At 44.0% G+C, this 20,269-nt stretch overlaps 1 protein-coding gene across 1 annotated transcript in view; it reads left to right on the top strand.

Annotated features, from left to right (window-relative positions):
• Positions 1-968: 968 nt before the first annotated feature.
• The window catches only part of myt1a (myelin transcription factor 1a), a gene marked incomplete at its 5' end in the record, with an annotated part of 37,791 nt that continues 18,490 nt past the window's right edge, over positions 969-20,269 (top strand). Inside the window, 8 exons of the mRNA XM_080469997.1 lie at positions 969-1,023; positions 1,597-1,633; positions 1,723-1,788; positions 3,551-3,798; positions 6,307-6,554; positions 6,630-7,416; positions 10,499-10,618; positions 10,834-10,924. Coding sequence (XP_080326123.1) covers positions 969-1,023; positions 1,597-1,633; positions 1,723-1,788; positions 3,551-3,798; positions 6,307-6,554; positions 6,630-7,416; positions 10,499-10,618; positions 10,834-10,924 — 1,652 coding nt within the window. The remainder of the gene's footprint in view (positions 1,024-1,596; positions 1,634-1,722; positions 1,789-3,550; positions 3,799-6,306; positions 6,555-6,629; positions 7,417-10,498; positions 10,619-10,833; positions 10,925-20,269) is intronic.

Here is a 20,269-nt window from a genome sequence, read left to right as displayed (position 1 = left end):
CCCTCCACCCAACTGGCTGCATGTCTCTGTCCCCCATGACCTCTGACCTGCTGTCTCTCTGTGTCTACTGACTTACTGACTCTCTCTCTCTCTCTCTCTCTCTCTCTCTCTCTCTCTGACCTGCTGTCTCTCTCTCTCTCTCTCTGACCTCTGACCTCTGAGCTCTGACCTGCTGTCTCTCTCTCTCTGACTTGCTGTCTCTCTCTCTTTCTCACTGACCTCTGACCTGCTGTCTCTCTCTCTCTCTCTCTCTCTCTCTCTCTCTCTCTCTCTCTCTCTCTCTCTCTCTCTCTTTGACCTGCTGTCTCTCTCTCTCTGACCTCTGACCCGCTGTCTCTCTCTCTCTCTCTCTCTCTCTTTGACCTGCTGTCTCTCTCTCTCTCTCTGACCTCTGACCTGCTGTCTCTCTCTCTCTCTCTCTCTCTCTCTCTCTCTCTCTCTCTCTCTCTCTCTCTCTCTCTCTCTCTCTCTCTTTGACCTGCTGTCTCTCTCTCTCTGACCTCTGACCCGCTGTCTCTCTCTCTCTCTCTCTCTCTCTCTCTTTGACCTGCTGTCTCTCTCTCTCTCTCTCTCTCTCTCTCTCTCTCTCTCTCTCTCTCTCTCTCTCTCTCTCTCTTGACCTGCTGTCTCTCTCTCTCTGACCTCTGACCTGCTGTCTCTCTCTCTCTCGCTCTCTCTCTCTCTCTCTCTCTCTCTCTCTCTTTGACCTGCTGTCTCTCTCTCTGACCTCTGACCCGCTGTCTCTCTCTCTCTCTCTCTCTCTCTCTGACCTCTGACCCGCTGTCTCTCTCTCTCTCGCTCTCTCTCTCTCTTTGACCTGCTGTCTCTCTCTCTGACCTCTGACCCGCTGTCTCTCTCTCTCTCTCTCTCTCTCTCTCTGACTCTGACCTGCTGTCTCTCTCTCTCTGACCTCTGACCTGCTGTCTCTCTCTCTCTGACCTCTGACCTGCTGTCTCTCTCCCATTTAGATGAGTCAAGACACTCCAGAGACACGCACACGAACGCGCTCCAAAGGCATTCGGGGTGAGTACTAACACGTTTCCATTAGAACAGCGGCGTTAAGCATTCAGCCTGCAGGTGAGAATCGACACCCGGGGAGGTCATTTACCCCGCCCCAATACAAGTCGCTGCATTTTTGCACTTGATGTTGCATTGTTTTTTTATTTTAGAAATGATAGAGGAGCAGCAGTGAATTATATCTTCCTTAAAACCTTAACACGGATGTATGAAATCCATTTTTCTATATTATTTATTGTCTTTGATTATTTTTTCATCTTTGTTCACTGCAGTTTTTTATTGCATGTCTTAGCGTCACATTTTCATAAAATTCCCTTTTTGTATTTTGTACTCATTAATGATGTAACAATGTTGAGAAAAGTACTTTTTATAATTAATTAATTAATTTACCCCAAAAAACAGCAAAACATGTATGAACATGATATAATGTTTTTCTCATTCAGTGCAGTCTTGGTGGTACATCAAATGGAAGTGAATGGGATCTTTTCTACAGGACTTCAAGTGCATTCTTTTTAAAATGCTGTATTCATTCTGTATTTTCAAAGCTTGACTGTTTCTTTCACCTCTTCTTATTGCCAGCAGAGTTGGTGGGGCCAGAGATGAAGCAGGATTTGAGGTGTGTGGTTCTCTTAATGCACAGATGATCATGAAGGACGGAGTGTCTGTGGTTTGTTGACGCCATCTCTGTGCTTTTGTTGTCAACAGCAGCTGTCCCACCCCTGGATGTGATGGCAAAGGCCATGTCAGTGGAAGATACTCACGGCACAGGAGGTACATTTCACCATTCAGGTCACACATTTAGTTCTATTGTTTTGTACCAAAATACCACAAAAGCAGATATTTGGCCCCATGTATGTGACAGTGGCAACTTTATAAAACTACTGAAAGTGTTGCTTGTTACAGACTTTATGAATAACGAGACAATACGCATTCATATATGTGAAGAGGGGCTCTCCTTGTGCTGGGTTGGATTTGCTCCATTGCAGTCTAAAGATGCAGTTTTCCTTCTCCGCCTCATGTTTGTGGTCTTTTCTGCTCTGTCCAGAGACCCCCAACATGCTTGAAGGATCATGAGAGCTCAGCGCTCAGCTTTCAGTCTGGGAGAGGCGGCATGTGACTGTTGTATTCTTATAAAGTGAAGATCTTGTATTTGTATGAGATCTCAAATCTCATAAAAGAGTGAAAACATTACCTGAAGTTTCTCAATGAAAGTTACTTCCGTTCTGTACAGAACAAGTGGACATGTCACTTCCAATTTTTAATTGTTTCTTTAAAACTAAGCATTATAAGATATTAGGAAATACACAATACATCACTTTTCTGATAAAAAAAACTACTTTCATGAATATCTTTTGAAGACATCCAGTTAGAAAGTCAACATGTTTATTGCTTTTTAACCTCAACGGTTTCCAGAAGACGTTTGTTTCATATACACAGCGAAGATGGCAGTGTTAAATGGTGTTTAAAGTTTGGTGTCAGTGTTAAATAAACAGTGCTGGCGTATCTTTTTCACCACACAGCTATAAAATAACATTGCTGGTGTTATTTTTAACATTTTCATGTTGTCAAACTGGAGTGTCGATGAGCCGTTGTTACAATAAGCCACGCCCACACGTCACGGCTGAAAAATGAGAATGTCTTTTGCCAGTGACATTTATTTTATTTGATTTGGTTGACAGAATTATAGAATAGAATAGAATAGTTCTTTAATATCAGCCTGAAAGCAATGTGATGCCAGTGTTGCACAGTGTAGCAGTGGTTAGCACTCATGCCTCACATTGAGAAGGTCACAGGCTCAAATACTAGTTGGGATTGGTAATGATCCCGTTTAGTGTCTCAGTTGTAAACTTTTCCAACACCATATATTGTCAGGATAACACTATCATAGTGTTATTTTTAACATTGCATTTTAACACAAACCCCAGTGTAATGTTAATGTGACACCCAGTAGCAACGAATATCAACAATATCGGGTGTCAACAAAAAATGGGTGTAAATCTTTTAACACTATAGGAAATGTTACTTTAACACCAGCTAGTTTGGACACACATACAGACACGTTTGTGGAGTTAAATTGAACATTATTGGTGTTAAATTAACACAGGCCTTATTACTGTGTACATGAAATTGAGTTGTGTTAGAAAAACATCTCAATGTCAAACTTCCAAATAGTTCAACGACCATTCTTTAATTCACTTGTGTTGATTTTATATTCATGTGTCTTTGTGTGTCTTACTACTCAGAAATATATTGTTTCAACACAAAGATTTGCACACATAACAGATCTTTTTTTCAACTGTTGATGGTTGAAATGACACAAAATGTCATTTATTTAAAACAAATATGTAACAACAGATATATTATTTACAAAAACCAAACTGAACATGACTTTTTAGACATTTTAATCATGTGATTAAAGACAGATGTGCCGTCACCAGTTTTCACTCTCCATGAAAATGTTGTTAGAATCGTAAACGTTTGGTGTTGCATGATGAAAAGAAGACATTTAACTCGTCAGTCTGGCTCTCCTCAGCGTGCTGGGCTGTCCCATCGTCAAGAAAAGGAAGCTGGAGGAGGCAGAAGCTGAGGAGAACCCGTCCGCTCCCAAGAGGAAGAATCAGCCCCTCAAGCCGGCGGCAGGCGAAGGTTTCACTGCAGACAGTGACACAGCAGAGGAAGAGGAGGAGCAGAAAGAGGGATACAGGGAGGATGAAGAAGAAGAAGAAGAAGTCAAAGATGACAAGAAAAACTCCACAAACAGCAATGCCGAGGCAAAAAAAGGTGAGGGGACAAACTGCAAGACGCCTTGAAAACATGAAAAGTCTTCTTTCAACATGAGCTGATAGCTTTTAGGAAGCAGTTTAAAACTAAAGCAGCTTCATGACGGTTCACTGAAACATCTGAACCATTGACGAGGAACATGTTCCTCAGAGTTTGTCCTTAAAGCCTTATAGAGCAACAGGATCCTTAAAAGGGCATGAAGCAGTCGAGTCACAGCATACAGGTGAGGAAAAACAAACTGAGATATTCACTCATTTCATCAGGAGCACAAATCAGTCAAGAGAGGTACATTTTGGATTTTCTACGTACGAAAGTCTGGGTTTCTTTATGGAGAGGAACACTATGAGAACAATAGACTGGAGCGAACTGTCTGCACTGGGTCACATGCTTTACTTCTTTCATCATGCAGAAGGTGTTAATGCAGGGGTGCCAAACATAAGGCCTGGGGCCCAAAACTGGCCTGCATGAGGCTCCAATCCGGCCCGCCAAACCACCAAGCAAACTGGAGAAATTTCAGAGAAAATATTGGTTTACTAACACATCTCTTAAGAGTAGTGGACACAACCCAACACTGAGATATCTGTGATAGTGCCATGAAGACCAGCTACCTCGTAGCGAGCTAACTAGCATCAAGGCCATGCTGTCAGCGGGAGTTTGTTAAAGATGCAGAATGAAAAGGGATAGGAGAAGTTTTTTGGGACATTTTATTGTATTTTGCACCAGATAGTTTCATTAAAGTTGGCTTTATGTTGAGATTGGAATGATTTTCTGTAGTATTCCTTTGGTTTTTGCTAAAGTATCGCCATTTTCATCACATATACTCTGTGTTACGACAAAAACAATCTTTATAGTTTATAGTGAAGGGTTGTTATGGCACTGTTTTACCGCTCAAGATGAAATTAGGCTGTGTGTGGCTTCTGAACTGAAATGTACGGTGGCCTGGAAGTGAAACACTACCAAATCCCTGTTGAGTCTTTTTAATAGTGTTTTCTCTATTTTGTAGTGTTTTCTCTATTTTGTAGTATTTTCTCTCATTTGTGGTGTTTTTTTATTTTTTTTATTTGGTAGTGTTTTCTGAAGTTTGCAGTGTTTTACACTTCCAGGCCACCGTAGAAATGTGTTTCACTTAGTCTTAGTCTTTTGAGTAACACGCCATTTAATAGTCTTATTTCTGCAACCTGAAACCTTTTCAGTCTTCGTATAGTTTTAGTCGACTAAATCCACAGTGGACTCAGTTGACAAAGTATTCCTCCAGAATATGTAGTCTTTGGAGACATTCTTCAGTCTGTTATGGAATGGTATTCTGGTTTCAACATGCAATACAGACACCGATTTAACAGTTGGAATACAAAACATGTATTTTATGTTATTCCTCATGTCAAAAACATGAGCATAGCATTTTCACAAAAGATAATCTCACATAAATTAGGCATAAGTCAAATTACCTTTATGTATATAGCACTTTAAAACAACTGCTTATTTCTAATTGGCCCGTGGTCGTCTTTGTCATCAGACGTCCTCTGTTTCTGTGAGGGTGAATATTTAATTTAATTTCTTATATTTTTGTATTTTTATTTATTATTAGTTATTTTATACCCCCGGCTCGCTCAGCTGGTAGAGCATGAGACTCACAATCTCAAGGTAGAGGGTTCATATCCCCCGCCGGGCGCCACCTTCCCGTGGGCTCTCCACCTGCAGGAAGGTTCTTAATGGGTCAATGTGATCTGGGTGACGGTGCTCAGACTGACACCACCACCACCCGGAAACAGATAAGCAGGAGAAGATGGATGGATGGTTATTTTATTATCTCTTGACCAGTCTTCTTAAATTTCTCTCTCCCTCATACACATACACCACACACACACACACACACACACACACACACACACACACACACACACACACACACACACACACACACACACACACACACACACATATAGAACATCCACTGTATTCAAACACATTTGATTCAATTTGAGCGCATTGAATATTATACACAATACAGTATATAATCAATCAATAATCAATGCAGTTCAGAGGTATTTTCTTTTACCTTCTATTTTATTCCAAATTTAGCAGAAACACAGTACTTTATCTGATAAAATCACCTGAACCTGTGTGGCTCTGCTGCTTCCACATACATCAATCTACCCTCTAATCTTGGCTCTGATTGGCTGTCTTCCCAACTCGTCCCACAATGAGTGCAGCTCTGACTGGATCTCTCACCCGTTAGTCCCGCCCTAACGTGTTTGTCTCGTTTTGATTCGTTGACTAAAGTGTCAGTTATATTTTGTCACAGTCTTCGTTTTCCTGTCTTACTTTTTATTTATTTTTTATTAAGTCTTTGCTGTGAAAAGGGTTTGTTGACTAATATTTACATCATGGTTTTAGTCAATGAAATTAACACCGTTTGACACCCCTGTGCTTGATGAGCTGTCTACCTCCAGGTCTGCGCGACTGTGTATATATGACCAACTCTCACAGCTCTGTGCTCTGATTCCACAGCAGACTGCTCATCACTGACCACAGAGGACCCTCAAACAGCAGCTAGTCCATCTGATGACACCCAGAAGGAGAGCATCATCTCAGAGGGTGAGGAGAAACCTGAAGGGGAAACACCTGGTGAAGACCTGAAGCCTGGAAAGGATGATCATCAGGAAGAAACAGAGGAGAAGGAGGAGCAAGAAGCTCCAAAGGTGACAGGGGACACAGAGGAGGAACCTGAACTCAAAGAGATCACAGGAGACCAGGAGGCAGAGGAGGCAGAGGAGGCAGAGGAAGAGGAAAAGCAGGAGGAAGAGCAACAGGCACATGTTGTGGAAGAAGAGAGGAAAGTGGAACGACAGATAATGAGTCAGGAAAACTCTGATCATCAGTACTCAAGTGGAGATTACAACCACAAGGCCAAAGAATCAAAACAGAAGCAGAGCAAGATCCATGAACAGGAGGAGGAAGAGGAGGAGGAGGAGGAGGAGGAAGAGGATGGGTTGGAGAGTGACATTCTCCAAGAGGTCAACACGACATATACTTTGAGTCCACGCACTCAGGGATCTGACGACGAAGTGCCACTCAGGAAAGAGACTCTCAGCACCACCGTGACCGAGGAAGAGGAGGAGGAAAGGGAGGAGGAGGAGGAGGAGCAAGAAGAGAGGGAGAACAGGGAGGAGGACAAACAGAAGGAGGCAGGAGAGATAGTGGAGGAAGTTGAGGAGGACAGAGACTCCAGCAAAACGTCTCCCACTACAGTGGTTATCGAGGTCCGCTCAGAGGAGGACGATGACGATGACGACGAAGAAGAGGAGGACGAGGACGAAGAAGAGGAGGATGAGGAGGAAGACGATGACGATGAAGAGGAGGAGGATGACGAGGAAGTAGAGGAGCATGACCATGTGTCAGAGGGCTCAGGAGTCACGGACGACTCGGAGAACTGGGACATGACTCGGGGGAACTTGGGGCTGCTGGAGCAGGCCATCGCCCTGAAGGCCGAGGAGGTGAAGGGGAGTCAGGAGCTCCACAGCAGCCACAGCTCGCTGGACTACCAACCATACAGCTCATCCAGCAAGAGCTCCGAGGCTGCTGCCACCACCGTGCGTCGCCCCGCACACTACAGCAAAGGTACAGCAACACTGAGACACGACCAACATCACATCAAACCATGTCAACAGAATCGAATAGAATAGAATAGAATAATTAATCCCAGAGGGAAATTCTAGTAGAAATGAACAGAAAAAAACCCAACAAAGATTATTTAAAAGGAGGGGTTATAGAGTCTTATGGCCACAGGAATGAAGGATCCTCGACAGAGCACTGTGGTGGAATGAGTCTGTTGCTGAAGCTGCTAAAATAAATCCCCTATCGTAGTAGGTGCCCAACCTTTTCAGTGGGTGCTCGACCACTGGGGCAGCCACATGCGCTGTACTGAGTGCCCCTTCTAGTTTATCACCTTTGCCAGCAAAAGTTGGGGTGAAGATTATGTTTTTTTTTTAATTCATGGCTTTGTATGTATGTATTTTACCACTTTTTGCAAAAACTATTGACACGAATGATTTGTCATCATCCAAGGACCAACTGATTTGAGTTTGAGATCAATCAGGTCAAAGGTCAGAGGGTCACAAACTCTGACCCACCATCAACTGCAGCAAACATTTCAAATAGTAATTTATTTGGAGGCAATGGATTATCAGACCCAGCAGCTCCTGGAGAGGTGAGACATTCCCCCGGGAGAGGACAGAAGTTCATCACAGCTACAGCAAGGAAGCCCCCGTTAGCCGCCAGTGCTCGCACACTGCTAACCCCGCTCTGGAGCTCGCAGCTAATATCTCGGTTCGGCAAGTGTCCAGAACCACCGGTGTGAGCTCATTGCCTCAGGTGGTGGTTTATCTGGATGCCACCGCTCACAGTGATGTTGCTATCTGACAGGCTAGTTAGCATCAAAATGAGCTAGCATGCTAGCGATGATAACTTGGTTACCCAAAGAAAGCGTGTGTTTCTTTCAATGTCCCCGAGCCATCACCGTGGTGTAGTGTATTCACTGTGGTGTAGTGTATTCACCGTGGTGTAGTGTATTCACCGTGGTGTAGTGTATTCACTGTGGTGTAGTGTATTCACCGTGGTGTAGTGTATTCACTGTGGTGTAGTGTATTCACCGTAGTGTAGTGTATTCACCGTGGTGTAGTGTATTCACTGTGGTGTAGTGTATTCACCGTGGTGTAGTGTATTCACCGTAGTGTAGTGTATTCACTGTAGTGTAGTGTATTCACCGTAGTGTAGTGTATTCACTGTAGTGTAGTGTATTCACTGTAGTGTAGTGTATTCACCGTGGTGTAGTGTATTCACCGTAGTGTAGTGTATTCACCGTGGTGTAGTGTATTCACTGTAGTGTAGTGTATTCACCGTAGTGTAGTGTATTCACCGTAGTGTAGTGTATTCACCGTGGTGTAGTGTATTCACTGTAGTGTAGTGTATTCACCGTGGTGTGGTGTATTCACCTTAGTGTAGTGTATTCACCGTGGTGTAGTGTATTCACCGTAGTGTAGTGTATTCACCGTGGTGTAGTGTATTCACTGTAGTGTAGTGTATTCACCGTAGTGTAGTGTATTCACCGTGGTATAGTGTATTCACCGTAGTGTAGTGTATTCACCGTAGTGTAGTGTATTCACTGTAGTGTAGTGTATTCACCGTGGTGTAGTGTATTCACTGTAGTGTAGTGTCAGCTCACACGGCAACTGTAAAATGTGTGTACATCTGTTAAACAGTGATAAAAAGCAATTGAAACGACCATAACAAGTGACAGAAGGATTGGTGATCAGATAACCTTGTAATCCATTGGTCACCTGTAAACTGGGTTTATGTGCAGGTTTTATGTTCACCCACTGGGGGCAGCATGGGCAATGTGGGAAGGAAATATTGGTTCCATGTGATTGAGGTCAGGTGTGCAGGACGATTTCTGGACCTTGTCAAGGAGACGGGTCAGTGTGAAGTGTCAATGTGTCAGAGAGTCCGAGGAGAAGTTTATTTTGTTTGTTGGTTAAATGGAATTCAGTATTGGGCTGAATAGACGACGATAGGCACTGTGGAAGATCCATAAACAGATTTCCATATGCAAAGACAAAAGGCACATTGACATTGAGTGATTGTTTCCCTGAACACGTCTAAACCAGTTACCCATCCTCACCAGAGCGGCATTTTGAATTGGTTATAGTGCTTCATTTGGCAAAAAGAAAAAGACCAAAGAAAAACTCAATCTGGGAAATAATATGTCATAAAGTAAAACCTGTGGAAAGAGTGACAGAAGAAATTGAAAGACCAAAGAAGGCACAGCACAGAAAATATTTTATAGTAAAGTCCACAGATAAAACTCAGGAGGAGCCGGATGAAAATGTCTCTCAGCACAATTACAGCAGATCTCCGCTAAAAGCCAGTTTGCACCTTCTTTTAAATCAAACATTTTCAAAGTTGTAAATCACATTACACATTGTCCGTTCATTTATTCTTCTAAACTCAGTGTTATGTCCTAAACCACACGTGTCGAACTCCAGGCCTCGAGGGCCGCAGCCCTGCACGTTCTCCATGTCTCCCAGCTTCAACACAGCTGATTGCAATGAGCAGCTCGTTATCTGGCTTTGTGCTGAATGTGATGATGAACCATCAGGAGGTTCAGGGGAGGGAGACATTGAAAACGTGCAGGGCTGCGGCCCACGAGGATCTGAGTTTGACACCCCTGTCCTAAACGGAGCCTGTGATTTGTTGTGTATCTCTGTTAAACTCTGTCCCCCTTCGTCCTGTTTGATCATTAGCTTCAACATTACGTTTGTGCCTGTTTCAATACTTGCTCCTTCAGTACCTCAGGCTCTAAGACGGGTAATACAACATGAGGAAAAAGTAGGAAGAACACTTAAAAGGCAACAAAAAGAAATTGATAAAATGAATGTCATGCTTTGTCATCGAGAAAAGCTTTTCCCTACCAATAAGATAGTTCTCTTCCAACGGGTTGATCCTGGTTGCAATGAAAATTCAGTTCTGATGTTAAGTGTTGTCACCATCTAATCTCCACAGCCCACCTTCTAGTGGATAATCCAGGAACTGTAGCAAATTTCATTGAAAGTGAAACTGTTTGAAAGTGTTTTTACCCAGTCAGAGCTTGTCTCAAAGGCTGGATCGGACTGACCACCTGAATCACTCTCTGCTTTCTCTTCAGAAAAGAAGGAGGTGAAGTGCCCGACCCCCGGCTGTGATGGGACAGGTCATGTAACCGGGCTGTACCCTCACCATCGCAGTCTGTCCGGATGTCCGCATAAAGACCGAATCCCTCCAGAGAGTGAGTTTGCACCCACACCCACACAGCAACATGTGATTCTGACACTTCTTTCACTTCCTGATGACTCTAACCACCACTACTGCTATCAATACCATTAATGCATTTCCTTTAATAATCTTGACTGCTTTTCAGCTCACTGTTCCAACAGCTGCTGATGTGAAAGCATTTACAGCAAACTAAACACACTGACTCGGTTTGATCTGCTGTGTCTGTAGTCCTGGCCATGCATGAGAACGTCCTGAAGTGTCCCACTCCTGGCTGCACAGGCCAAGGCCATGTCAACAGCAACCGCAACACACACCGCAGGTTAATGCAACACACTGACACAGCAACACACATTGACACAGCAACACACACAGCAACGCACACTGACACAGCAACCCAGACCACAGGTTAATGCAACACACTGACACAGCAACACACACTGACAAAGCATCGCACACTGACACAGCAACGCACACCGCAGGTGAATGCAACACACTGACACAGCAACGCACACTGACAAAGCATCGCACACTGACACAGCAACACACATTGACACAGCAATGCACACTGACACAGCAACCCACACCGCAGGTTAATGCAACACACTGACACAGCAACGCACACTGAAAAAAGCAACGCACACTGACAAAGCAACGCAACTGACACAGCAATGCACACTGACACAGCAACACACACTGACACAGCAACACACATTGGCACAACAATGCACACTGACACAGCAACGCACACTGACAAAGCAACACACACTGACAAAGCAACACACACTGACACAGCAACGCACACTAACACAGCAACGCACACTGACAAAGCCAAGCACACTGACAAAGCAAACCACACTGACACAGCAACGCACACTGACAAAGCCAAGCACACTGACAAAGCAACACACACTGACAAAGCAACCCACACTGACACAGCAACGCACACTGACACAGCAACACACACTGACAAAGCAACACACACTGACAAAGCAACACACACTGACACAGCAACGCACACTGACAAAGCAACACACACTGACACAGCAACGCACACTGACAAAGCACCGCACACTGACACAGCAACACACACACCGCAGGTTAATGCAACACACTGACACAAGAGTACCTGGCTGTAGACAACGGGCGCCGCCATACCTTAACTCCATACGGGATGTCGTGTGACCTCCATAGCAGAAGTTGGAGTACATCCGAATAGTCTCTCCTATCTCCATTCCCCGTGGATGACATCACAGGGTTAAGGAAAGGTGTTAGGAGACTTCCTAAAGGAGTTAGGACAGGTGTTAGGAGACTTCCTAAAGGAGTTAGTGAAAGGTGATCACGTTGTTGTGACAGTCGGACCACACTTCCACTCGGTGACATAATAATCCAACGGCGGCGAAGGTTAGTGACGTCTGCCGTGGTGACAAAAATACAAATTTCCAAAAATGGACTACAAAAAGCACATTTATACTGCTTCCCCCTGTGCCTCTAACTGCTGATATAATCTTAAATATCATAAAGTTTAAATGTAAATCAAAAGAAAAGAGGAACTAAAGGGAAACAGCTGGCAGGTGAATAAAGAACCAATCAGAGTGAGAAGAGGCTGCACAGAAACTGGCCTTCACTGTGTTGGTTCTACAACATCCAGAACATTCCTAGTTGGGATCTGGGTTCTAGATGATTTCAAGTGGTTCTAGGCAGATTATTGCTTTGGTAACTTAGATGATCTGCTCCTTTTTCAGTCATCCTGAGTTTCCCTGAACGCTCCGATGAGCGGGTTCCTTTAAATGTTGTCGCCGCAAGGAATTGTGGGGGAACATGAGCTGGTCTCCTTTGGTAAAGGAAGCATCAGTGGTTCCTAGGTTAAAGGAGGTTCTAAAGGAAGCATCAGTGGTTCCTAGGCTAAAGGAGGTTCTAAAGGAAGCATCAGTGGTTCCTAGGCTAAAGGAGGTTCTAAAGGAAGCATCAGTGGTTCCTAGGCTAAAGGAGGTTCTAAAGGAAGCATCAGTGGTTCCTAGGCTAAAGGAGGTTCTAAAGGAAGCATGAGTGTTTTGATGTGAATTGGTGTGGAAGAGAATGACAATAACTTTGCTGATACTTCTTGCTTGGATAAAAGACAGAAGACCGAAAATATTTACAAAGTTAAATCATTCATTCTTTTGAAAGTGTCCAGTTATCCTAAATGTAATTTTTTTAATTGATTAACAATTAAGATTAACACATTACTAAACAATGACTAACTTGAAGACCCTGTAAGCAAATAATGAAAGATACTTAAACACTTTAGACATGAGACAATGAAGTACAGTGAAACAAACAATACAATTGGCAATAAATGCAGTACATGTCAGAGGCTTCACATATCTCACCCTGACCCTTCCAGTCTTTACAGTGGAGGTTATTCTTTCCACCCTATAAATTCCCATGGTTATTTCCATCCAGTTATTTGCTGTCGCCTCTTCTTGTGTCAACCATCCATCCATCCCTTATCTCCCGCTTATCTCCCGCTTATCCGTTTCCGGGTCGCAGTCTGAGCACTGTCACCCATATCAAGAACCTTCCTGTGGGTGGTGAGCCCACGGGAAGGTGGCGCCCGGCGTGGGACATGAACCCTCTACCTTGAGATTGTGAGTCTCCTGCTCTACCAACTGAGCGAGCCAGGGACCTTCGTGTCAACCATCGCTTTATCATTGTTTTTCCCCCTGCAGCTAGTAATATACTGAGTAAGTATTTATGAGTATTTATGTTTTTGACCCCTGAAGAGATGCTTCCCAAATATATAGTTTTAAAATCAAATGATAGATGGGTATTAGGAATAATTTCTGTGGCTTAATCGGTTTTTGTTGGGCATTCCCAGAATGTGTGGAAATGATTTGCAGTTTGACAACAGAATTCTCTGGATAAGTGAGATTTTATACTTTTCCATTGAGGTTGGCAGATGTTTTGTCACTCTTCATCTGTTATCGTCAGGCCTCCTTCTTTCTCCCATGTAGCCTTCGTTGAGTGGTTGTTAAAATTGTAGAGACTTTTGAACAATTGTGATATGTTTCTTTTTATTTCTGATTCCTAGGCTTTAGTAAATTATTTGTTACTCTTCCTTTTGATATTAGGTGCCACAGTCAGAGGAGGATTAAGGTCATAATGGGCCCCTAGGCTATCCTTTTTTTTGGGCCCCCCGTTGTGCGACCCCACCCCACCTTAATTTTTAGTATGTCCACAACTACAGCAGTCCAAGAATGTTACACACAAACACACTACGTATACTTGCATTTCTAACACTGAGGCCCTGGTTACACGACAACGTTTCACGTGACAACACCTAATCTAAACCTAAAAAAAAAAAAGAGTGTTTCCACTGCAGCAGCGGACACAGAGACAACGATGTAGTTAGTGTGCTGGGCCACGGGAGGGCGCTGTCACTTGTTTTTGTAATGAAACCACACAGACGTGTGCAGAGAAGAAAACGCTATAAACGTGAAGAAACTCAAGAGAACCTGACATCCATATGGGTGATGAGGAATCAGATGCTATCAGGGTGAGTCTCAACTATTAAACCAATGATCTGGATGATAAAACTAGAATACAGACCGCCAGTCAAACCATTATGGGTTGGCCATGTTTGTTTACAAGCAGAAGGAAGGAACTATTTTCAAGGCGGGGGGGGGGATGCGCATGTGCTGTAAGAGCGCTCCGTCGCCTCCGGCAGTCTCTGTCATAGGGAATCGCGACTGTGAAAGAATCTTTCCACCTTGGGAGCTGGGATAAAATCTTATCGTGTAAATGGACCCCCCCAAAAGTGAAGAATATTTTGTGGATACACTCGTATCCGTCACCTACTAAAACTGATATTTCCCTCTTGCTTTTACAAAAAGATCTTCATTGACATGGACCTGGTTCAGAGCTGCTCTGAGCAGCCAAACCTGTAAGGGGCAGTGTAACGAAAGCATGAATAATAGGCCGTCAGAATCCTGGAAAAGAAACACGTCAGTAATTGTAACATAAATATCCACCCACAGAGACACCGAATGTTTCCAAATCTCCACTGTGGCCATGATTTTCAGAAATCATTGTTTGTGGAGACTCGTAGGTGCGTTTATGTGAAAATGCAAGGCCCACACTCAGAGAAATATCAGTTTTTTAAATACTCAGGTATGTGTAAACGTGGCCTGAATATCAGATTGGGAAAAACATAGCAGCAGCAATATTATAGATATTGCTCCTGGGTCTCCCATGCTTCCATCTGCCTATATACATACTGTATATAGTTGCCGAATTATGTTCATTTTGTCATCTTAAATGTATGTTATAGTTTCGTTTTTACCAACAAGGTGGCGTTAAAAAGAAACTGTAACATACATACAGATTTATCTGCTTATATATTCATAATCTATGTTCTGTATGCCACTATAATTGTGCAATGTGGAGGTACTGTGATGACCAGATTTTCCCATCATGCAGCAGCACAGATCAGCCTGGTTTTCTAAAGCAAATCCAGCAGATGAGCTATATATAACAAATTCAACAATAAACAGTAACACAACAGCAGCAGAAGCAAATATCAGGATCATAATGGCAGCAATGAACAGCACTGCAGCCGAATAAAAACACTTTACCTCTACGGGGCTCTTTCTTGTTTTCCTGGCTGAGAGTCCCTGATGAGGCTGGTAGTGTCACTTTTCTCTGGCAGAAGAAATTTGTTTCAGCTGTGCTTACTGTGTAGGTGCTGCACTGCCGCCATGTGCTGCGCATGCATGTTCCAGCTCGCTAATCATGTTTAGCTTGTAACTTCGTTACTGTATGAGTCCCGCAGCTCATTCACATGTCGGAAGGGCGGACATACGTGATGCACCTGAACGCAACACTCAATGCTGTCAGCTCCTGCAGTTAAAACCGGATCAACATCGCTGCTCGGAAACCTCTCTCTTTTATGACTGAAACAGTTCAGAGAAATGTGTTTCTGAAAGCGCTGGAAGTGACAAATAAACTGTGCATTTGAAAAGTTAAAACTTCACTTCACAGACGTGTGGCTGCTGCGGGGGGGCGGGGCCTGCGAGTTCGACAGCTTCTTATCGGAGTATGAACAGTCCTGCCGAAAAAGCTTTTTTTTGGCAGCTGGCTGACGTCACTGCCAAATTTTCTTCTTGTTCTTATGGGTTCGATAAAGGGAGTACGCAGGGGCCTTTAATGCCCACCAGAGAGGTGATCCAGTGTCTTTTGGTCCATTGTGGATCTCAGTTTAATTTTCAAAAGTCCAGGTTTTGAGAATGAGCGTCCCCCCACTGGCAGTGGTTACAGGTAAAGTCAAATAGAGTCTCAGTGTCAACATGTGGACACAGACGGATGTCTCCGCTCCTCTTACAAGATTCAGAAATGAACTAGCTGAGCTGTTCTCTATATTGAATCCCCTGAATTGTTCAATTTCATCCTGAAAATCTTCATCGAGATCACTGATTCCAACCTTATAATTGAGGGACCCACATTTTTACCATCGTAAACCTGGGCAACCTCAACCAGCCGTACAATTACTAAAAAGTTGAAGGAACTTCATAACAGCCTATATGTGAAATAGTTTCTTTATTATTTTCTGGAACAATGACTTCTTTTCTCTGAGGATAAACTCTTTGGGTTTACACTGTCGGGGTGTTTGGAGGACTGGTGCTGCAGTTTTTTACACCAGAAGATGCATTCAGCTCTAATTCTGTTCATTGCTTCTATTTATCTGTTAAGAAACAAAATCTGTGTTTGCTTTGAAATTTTTACATTTTAATTGGTGTTTGGCTGGATTGGCGCCTCTTGCAGCCCAATTCTAGTCCATAGGCCTTATGTTTAATACCCCTACTTTAAAAACAAACCAAGGCTCCCCGGTTGGGAATCACTGCTGTAGATTTCCTGGATGTTTCCTCTGGAGATCAGCTGCTCCGCAACGGAGATCTTATATGGAGAAGCATGTGATGTAGAAAAACCCACATGTGTATGAACCAGTTGAAGGGAGGAAGGAGGATCACCATGACTAACTCCCGGTTCACTGGAGGCAGCATGCCGGTGTTTGTGTTCCAGCTCCATGTCTCAGACTTCACTTCAGAGATCAGGTGAGGCTCGGTGGTCGTTATATTATCAGTCTTGGCCGACAGTGACTCATGTAAACAAATCAACGAGCGTGACCCGTTGATTGGATAGAGGAGGCCCACGTCCGCCAAATCAGATTATTATTATTTTATTGTTTTTACTTTACGGACCAATAGAGGCAAATTCATCTTGCCATTTAAATATATGGAAACTTCCAAGACTCGTTTGACCAATCAGAGGGCCTCTCCGCACGTGGGGCCCCTGGGGCCCCTGGGCTGCAGCCCAGGTCAGCCTATGCGTTAATCTGCATATGGCCACGGTCCTCGTCATCCTGGATAAACTCCCCCTCCTCCTGCCCACTCTCCCAGCTTCCATTGAGAGAATTGTGGTCCATGTTGGCGTTAACGACCAGTGACCTGTAATATGACCACTTTTTTTGGTAACGAGTAATCTAACGCGTTACTATTTCCAAACCAGTAATCAATTGAAACTTACTTATTCAAATTACTGTGCGTTACTATTGTAGAGACGTGTTTCTTGTCTGTAAAGTTACTTTATTACTAAACAGAACAGCTCCACGCACAGCTTGGACTCTGGAACCCAGCTCCTCGACAGGGGCTGGACACTCCACTTTTCTGGAGTTGCCCGCCGTGAGAGGCAACAGGCTGGCGTGGGCTTGCTTATTGCCCCACAGCTCAGCCGCCATGTGTTGGAGTTCACCCCGACACATGCTGGCTCCACATCCAGAGGAGCCAGCTGAGGCTCGGGCATCTGTTTCGGATGCCCCCCAGATGCCTCCCTAGGGTGGGGTTCTGGGAATGTCCCTCCGGTAGGAGGCCTCAGGGCAGACCTAGGACACGCTGGAGGGACTATGTCTCTCGGCTGGCCTGGGAACGCCTTGGAGTCCCACCAGAAGAGCTGGAGGACGTGTCTGGGGCAAAGGAAGTCTGGGCTTCCCTGCTTAGACTGCTGCCCCTGCGACCCGACCCGGGATAAGTGGTAGATAATGGATGGATCTAGAACAGATAGAGATTTACCAAGCTGCTCCTCCATTCCTTGTCCTCCAACCAGGCACACACACACACACACACACACACACACACACACACACACACACACACACACACACACACACACACACACACACACACACACACAGGCAGTCCGTCTACTCGTGCTCGTGGACCCGGCCCACCCACTTCTCCACTCAGCCAATCGCAGGCAGTAAGTGGGGGAGAGATGAAGAATTTTATCTTGCGATGGTGTGGGGTGTTGTAGGCAGCTGTTGAAAGTAACTAAAAAGTTACTTGTCTAACTTCGTTACTTTTAAACGCAAGTAATCAGTAAAGTAACAAATTACTTTTTAAAGGCGTAATTAGTACTTGGTAATCATATTACTTTTTCAAGGTAACTGTGGCAACTCTGTTAACCACACAATCTCAGCCTGAATCTGAGTGCAGATAATCTATTTTTGTTTCTGGTCTGATTCCTCGGATCGGCGGAGGACCAGAGCGCTTTGGTTGTATCCTCTACCTTCCCACTGGACTACAGTCTGAGGACCAGAGCGCTTTGGTTGTATCCTCTACCTTCCCACTGGACTACAGTCTGAGGACCAGAGCGCTTTAGTTGTGTCCTCTACCTGCACACCTGGCTACAGTCCGCATGTAGAGCTTTGACCATGTTTTTATTGAGAACTTTAATCTCTTTTGGGATTGATCATCATTCTTTTAGAATGATGGCATTCACCCAAATAGGCATGGTAGTGAAAAGCTTTCCTCCAATATTCAGTAATCGGTCCAGAATGCTCTCCCTCTCCAAAAACCCCCTCTGCCCCTCCTGCCCCCCCAGGACAGCGTCTCCCCCTCCAGCCCTCCTCACTGTGGAGGCAGACTGGCCCTACACGTCACTACATCCCTGTGATTGTCAGTCGTACTGTCACTACACAGCAATCACACAGGACCAGGTATCGCCAGGGAGCGAACTCCTGTCACCTGTCACTGCTGCTGGCTTCGGCTGCAGCGCCCCCTACTGAGCGTTCTGTAGAAATGGCTGTGCTTAATGCACGTTCCATTACCAACAAAACTTCACTTCTTCAGGACCTGATCATTGAGGAAAACGTGGATTTTTTATTCCTCAGTGAAATTTTCAGCAGTTTTCTGAATATACATTTTTGAATGAACTCTGCCCCTTAGACTGTAGCCACGCCCCTCAGCCTTCAGCCCCGCCCCTCAGTATGCAGCCCCACCCCTCAGATTGCAGCTACATCAGCACACTGAGGGTTTCAGGCCATGCTGGAGGTCTTGCTGTGATTTTTAAAAGTCATTTTGACTGTCGGTTATTTGATGAAGATGGCCTGTCAGACTGTGATGATGTTAAACTCTGGAAAAATGTGCTGCTCTAACTTGTTTGGACCTCATCCCACACCGTAGTCGGAGCAAGACTCTGTGTGCGTCTGACGTAATTACATCAATGCGTGCTCCGCTCGGAGGTCCACGGATCAATTTCACAACCCGCAAAACCACACTTCATCTAACAGTATGTCAGTAAGTCGAAATTAAACAAAGAAACCACAGAACCTGCTGCATGAAAAAGTACAAAGTCGACCAGGAAAAGCATCAAAACATCTCTGACTGGACTGAACGGTTTAGTTTTATATTACTGGACCATGCTCAGGGCTTGACATTAAGGATTTTGAGCAGTTGCCCTTCGGGCAAGTGGTGACAACTTTTTACTTGCCCGAAGTTTAATGGGAATATATAAGCTTGGCTAATGGCACCTAAGAAATTTCCCACCAGCTGTGATGTGAGGCTCTATTTTATTGTGAAAGGTTAAACACACAGCTATGCAGCAGAAGTGTGGTACACTCTAGTTTTCCGGCTCTTTGTGTTCAACAGTTTTGTTTGAGCCCACGAGGCGCTGTGTTCAGCATGTGTTATGCTGCTTATTAAAGGAAACTTCAGCGTGACAGGGTATGATTCCTGATTCTGCGTAACACTACACCAGCCACCACTGATCTAACTAGTGGCCATCAATCGTTGTTTTACTGAGACCCCGTTACTTTGTATACATTATTCGTCTCAACTTTTTCATTATTTATAGTTTTTCTATACATGCCATATTAACTACTGAGATAGATAATTACCGTTACATTACCACCCCCTAAGAAATCATTGTAGGGAAGCTTAAGTTCATTCATTCATTCATTTACAGTATTTCTGTTCCTTACATGAGTGCAAAAAATTTTAGTAGAAAAGCGTATTCTTACGTTTAGCAGACTACTTATATGCATAAACAATATAGAGTCAGTGGCTATCAGCAGTTTGGGTAATTTCCTTTGAGTTCAGGATAAAGTTTATTCTTTGTGTTTCTTCAATGAACAAACCAAGACCAACTTCCCTTACAACTTTCAAAAACATTATGTAGGGAAGCTAAAGTTAGTAAAACGTATATTATTACATTTCCCATACTGGGATATCAGTATCAGTATCAGTATTTCAGGTGATTTCCTTTTTTTCTGAAAACTTTCAGGAAAAAGACAAACTTCCGCGATACAGGTCACATGACCCAACTCCACTATATGGAGTTGAGATATGGCAGT

Source organism: Lipophrys pholis (genome assembly GCF_963383615.2).
Source record: "Lipophrys pholis genome assembly, chromosome: 8".
Lineage (NCBI taxonomy): Eukaryota > Metazoa > Chordata > Actinopteri > Blenniiformes > Blenniidae > Lipophrys > Lipophrys pholis.
This window is presented reverse-complemented; position numbering and strand designations above follow the sequence as displayed.